Genomic DNA, 5512 nt, shown 5'->3' with positions numbered 1-5512 from the left:
ATTGGTTAAAATTGAGGAAATGAGATCTCTTGCCCTCTTATAATTTGAATAGAAGCAAATGACCTTTTTAGATTTCTTATGTGTAAAAAATGAAGATCTCTTGTGTGATATAATTTCATAATTTCCCAACCCTTTTAGTTCATCTTATGCAACACTTTGTTCTTCTTATCCCTAAAAATTGATGCAAACCGAGTTTGGTATATGTCCTATTCATGGTGGAGCATTGATTCTTATTCACGTAAATTAGCATTCTTATCTCAAAGTTTAGGATAAAGAAACAAAAATGTTTTTCTGCCAAGTATTATTTATAGTTTATTTGGCTAATGTTTTTGGAAATTCAAGAATGTTTTTTTTTTTTCTAAAAATTACTTATTTTAGAGAGTTCATATGTTTGGCCAAGCTTTTAGACTAAAAAATACCAGCATTTTTTTTTATAGGAGCATAAGTTGATTTTTGAAGCTGAAAAAAAGTAAACTTTATTGAGCCCTTTTGAAACATTGACCAAACACAAATTGCTCCGCAATATCAGCTAAGTACTTTTCAAATTGTACTATTTAAAACAAGATTCGTATCCAGTGCTGCTTAAAGCTGACAGCTTTAATTTGAACATAAATTTGTATTATCCTGATCTCATAATTTATTAGACTGTCACAAGAGACTTGAACTTTGCTTTTCTGAACAAATACAATCAACAAAACAAACAACAGGCTGCACAATTGCTCTAACAAATTCTCTATTAATTTGTTGCGGTAGAAATTGGACTAAGTATGTATTTTTCTATGCAAAAGAGGTACAAGAGAAACAGTTCAATCAAATCTAATTAACAATTATCATCCCATTGAAACATTATATAATAATAAATAAAATTAAAAACCAAACTATTCTTAAAGTCATACAATTTTGTAGCCATCAGCCCCTTTAGCCATTTCAACACCAGTTCCATTCCTAGTTCCAGGATAGTCCACTTCACCCATGAACTTTGACCAGAACCAATGCTCTTTCCAAACAATCACCATCTCTTCAATTGGGATATTCTTGGTCTCAGGCAAGAAGAAGTAAATGAACACAGTCATAATCACCACAAAGAATGCAAAGAAGAGGAACAATCCAAATTTCAAGTGACACAACATTGTCAAGAATATTTGTGCCACTGCAAATGTGAAGACCATGTTTACTGAGACATTGATACTCTGTGCAGCTGATCGAATTTCGAGTGGGAAAATTTCACTAGGCACTAGCCATCCAAGAGGCCCCCATGACCAAGCAAATCCGGCTACATAAACACAGATGAATATCACCACCAGTATGGCATACCACTTTGGCAATTCCCCTGGACTTCCATTAACTCCAAACTTTATAGCTATCAGAATTGCAACTGCTATCTGTACATGGATCAAAAAACAAGTTCAAGTTAGAAATGCAAACTTAAGGTGCACACATATTTTCGTGTGTGAAAAAAGGGCACATATATAAAGAGCAAAATTCGCCGATTCTAAATTCTAGATTCGCCACTAAACACGAAATGGTTGATTGTCACAAATGTACCCTTTTTAAGTCACTATTTAGATTTTTGTCCCTATTTTTTAAAGTTGTGCATATATAGACAAAAATTAGACAGTCGTCTAAAGTTTGCAATAACTTATAAATTTTTAGACTATGTGGTTCAATGTTTTCTCAAAAGATTTGCAGTTTACTCAAAACAGATCTTCAACCCGTGATTTGAAAGGTTCTACACTTGTCACATAAACAAAAAGAGGGTCATTTAGTAAACAACTTTCCCAAAAAGGGACAACAGGCGAAAATTTGACCTTGAAATATCCAAGAAGATGGAATGAAATTTAACTTACTTGGCAAAAGAGCATTTGAATGCCACCTTCAAGGAACAAGAATCTCCTTCCCAATTTATCAACATAGTAAATAGAAACCATAGTTGCAACGACATTGACTCCACCAGTGATCACAGCAGACATAAGGGAAGCATCAGCACCAAAACCAATAGTCTTGAACAACACTGGTGCATAGAACATAATCACATTGATTCCAGTAAGTTGCTGGAAAAATGGGATCATAATTGCCATTGTGAGATGTGGCCTATATTTCTTTTGCAACAAATTCCTCCAAGGGTGCTCAATTTTCCTAGAGGCCTCACTGGCCACAACTAAATCATTGAACTCTTCATCTACATCTTCAATTCCCCTGATCCTCTTGAGCTTAGCTTTGGCTTCGTCGTGGTTGCCACGTTCGATAATGGAGTTTGGTGTTTCCGGGAGGAACAATGAGCCTATTGTGATGATCAATGCAGGTACCATGGCACCTCCTAAACTCAATCTCCATCCCCAATGAATCTTGGCAAAGAAATAGTTCAAGACGTTGGCTACAAGTATACCAATTGTGATGGACAATTGAAAACCTATGTTAAGTGCTCCTCTGTACTTGTATGGAGCCATTTCAGATAAGTATAGTGGAACAGACTGCAATTGGATAAACAAAAACATGTTAATCACCCTACAACAAAAAAAATAAGCTAGATGAAATTAAAAAAACAAATGGCTATATTAGAGGCAGAGTTAAAATTTAAAGTTTATGGGTTCTAACTCATAGTTCGTTTTACTTATTGGGTTCACAGCTAAATATTTATATACATTTGACAGACCTTTTAAAAAATACCGAATCTTAGCAAAAGCTATTCGAGTTTGTTCGAACACATAGATGGCACTATAGCTCCACGGCTCTGGTCATAAGGAACGAAATTGCAAAAAGAGTAGGGAAAATTCTGTTTGCTTCAACGGGACACTTGTTCTTGTTCTGGTCGATAAGGACACTGTCAATTTTTTTGACTAAGTAAATTTGATGATTACTATTAGGGTACTCTTACTATTACTGTGCATTTTATGACTTGCTACTTTCTAGTCAATTACAAACAAATTAGTGTACAGTAAATTAGTCGCATTCGTGAGACAACGATCGGGAAAAGAATTCACGGGCACGTAAAGAAAAACAAATACATCCAATCAGTGTATAGAAAAGAGGGGTTTTCTTAACCTCAACAACCATCAGTGGGTTAAAATATTGCTTAACAGATATCATGACAATCACAACTTGCTGAAGAATCCCAAAGCAGATTTATTAGTCAAATCAAAAAGATTTTTGGACTAAAGAAAAGATTTTTTTTAAAAGTATGGTGGTGAAATATGTACTGTATATGGTGCACAGTGGGGTTTATTTAGCAAAAAGTCTTTTTCAGGTGTTGGTTTGACGTGCAATGTAAAAGGTAGGCTCCTCCTACTTGGAGGGGCTCGAAATTCCAAGCCACGCTGATGTTGAATTCAAAACACATAACTTTTCAACCAAAAAAAGAAGAGGGAAATAGAAAAAGATAAAATTAAACGAATTGGAATAGAGGGAAAATAAAAAGGTTTTAACTTCTTATACGTTTAGTGTTAAATTTTTTATACTCTGTTAGGTCACTTCAAAAGGTAATTAAAAATAACGCTTTATAAGTAAAATTAATAACTTGGAAAATAAATCAAACATTATTTATGTTAAATTGTTTGCAAAAAATGCTAAGACTAATTTTAAAACGTGATATTTTATGGCAAAAATCATGTGTTACACATAGTTGTCTGATCTACGCATTAAGTAAGTACTTGCTGCCATTCAGATCCGAACTGCAGAAGAGGTGTTGACCACCAACTTGCCATGAGTATATTTTACAGTTTAAAAAAACAAGAAATAAATGCATAAACAAATAAACGTAATTCCATGGCATAATCCAAAGAACAGGGGAACCATAGAACAGGACAACCTTGAACCAAATGAAAAAAAGGGAAGAGAAAAACAATAAACAGAGGCAGACACAGATAATGTTGTTCGATTTCATAAACAAGCTCACATGGTACTACTGTTTAGAGAATAAACACTAGCTTTAGACTTCATAAACAACTTGGCACGACCAACAAACAAATAATTAGGAATATGACCACATGCCAATTCTCTTGATCTAACGCAAAAAAACAAAAACTACACTACTCGTGCAAATACTCTTTTTTTACCGTTAGTACACAAAACTTATGTACAAATTTCGTCGTATAATGGAAATTAGAGCATACCTGATTGGCAAATCCAATACCAAAACCTAGGAAAATACGACCAACAATGAGCATAGCAACATTCTGAGCAAAGCCATTGATCAAAGCTCCAGCACAGAAAAGGACACCTCCAGAGAGCATGGAGAGTCTCCTTCCCAATTTTCTGGTGACAGTAGATGCCACCAGAGAAGACAAAAGGGCAGCCAAGTACAGTGACGACGTAAACATCGTCAATGTCTGGCTGTCAAATTTGCAGTACTGATTCGTTGAATCGTCTGCCTTTTGCTTCTTGAAAACAGATGGGAAAAATCTACTCAAGAATGAGTCCATTGATGTCACACCCCCTGATCCATACATAAAACAAACATCATCAAAAATGAAATAATACGTTTACGCTGTCAATACATATAAAATAAGTAGATTTTACCGTACCAGAAATTCCAATATCGTAACCGAAAATGAGGCCACCCATGGCAGCGACAATGCAAGTAATAGTAACATAAAGAGTTAATTCGCCGGGATATTCTTTCCCGTTGGCGGGACCAATACCACCACCACCAGCCATTTTTTTTAGTTGATCACAAAACAAGAACTAGTTGTGGCAGAACAAATTATCAAGAAAAAAAATGTTTAATAGAAGAACAAGAGAGACGTTTAGAGAACAATAACGTAAATTGGAAAAAATAAGGTGGAAAATGAAAGTGAAATTTGTGAGTACTTGAGAAATTAAGAGAAGAAATATAGAGTAGATGAGGGAAGGGAAGAGTATATATAGAAAGTGAAGGTGACTATTATTACAATTTCGTAAATCCGGCACTATGGGGGACTCACCTTAGCTGTCACAAATTTTTTCTTTAATGATTTTTTATTTAGCTGTCAAAATTATGCGTAGAAGCTCACTTCAAATTATTACAACTATATTTTAAATGCTTAACACATAATTGACCTGATGTACCATGTAGAGAATTATAACGAAATACACCGCATAAAATACTGAAATTAGTAAAAGAAGATGTTTGTTGAAGAGGTGAACTTTAGATAATTTTACAAAAAAAAAATTATTCTAAACGAATTAATTATTTAGGATCTCCCAGTAGATTTAGGATTTAAAATGTTTAATATTGCTGAGGTTGTAGAAAGTGCACTCGTGATTTTTGATTGAGCATGTTGTTTATTCTTACTTAATCATCATTTAGCCTTAGGTCGCACGAGTTATGACCAGGGCAGACCTATAGTGTTAACTATGTTTTAATTGAATTCTTCATTAAATGGATCTGAAACTCCTTAAAAATATTACTACAATAAATTTTATACATTTGAACTCAAATTTTAAAAAATCTGGAATCTTTAACTCATCGAGATTTACATTCTTAACCATGACCTTTGCAAGTTTGATAAATTCTTTTTCATTTTAATTGCCCTTC

General features: G+C 34.1%; 1 protein-coding gene across 1 annotated transcript; it reads right to left on the bottom strand.

The window, feature by feature from the left end:
- Nucleotides 1–716: 716 nt before the first annotated feature.
- Nucleotides 717–4836, bottom strand: LOC132621547 (sugar carrier protein C-like). The gene is made up of 4 exons (XM_060335867.1): nucleotides 4521–4836; nucleotides 4110–4432; nucleotides 1848–2471; nucleotides 717–1382 (listed from the first exon to the last, which is right to left on the bottom strand). Exons 1-4 carry the CDS (start codon nucleotides 4651–4653, stop codon nucleotides 891–893), a joined length of 1572 nt encoding a protein of 523 aa, XP_060191850.1. The 5' UTR covers nucleotides 4654–4836; the 3' UTR covers nucleotides 717–890.
- Between the last annotated feature and the right edge of the window lie 676 nt (nucleotides 4837–5512).

Source organism: Lycium barbarum, chromosome 12 (assembly GCF_019175385.1).
Source record: "Lycium barbarum isolate Lr01 chromosome 12, ASM1917538v2, whole genome shotgun sequence".
NCBI lineage: Eukaryota > Viridiplantae > Streptophyta > Magnoliopsida > Solanales > Solanaceae > Lycium > Lycium barbarum.
This window is presented reverse-complemented; position numbering and strand designations above follow the sequence as displayed.

What these genes read in the sequence shown, in the direction of transcription:
- LOC132621547 (XM_060335867.1), bottom strand. Translation starts at nt 4,653, where the DNA reads ATGGCTGGTGGTGGTGGTATTGGTCCCGCCAACGGGAAAGAATATCCC. An exon ending in TTACGATATTGGAATTTCTG is followed by an intron (nt 4,433 to 4,520) that starts GTACGGTAAAAT and finishes TGTATGGATCAG; the next exon opens with GGGGTGTGACATCAATGGAC. An exon ending in TTCAAATGCTCTTTTGCCAA is followed by an intron (nt 1,383 to 1,847) that starts GTAAGTTAAATT and finishes ATCCATGTACAG; the next exon opens with ATAGCAGTTGCAATTCTGAT.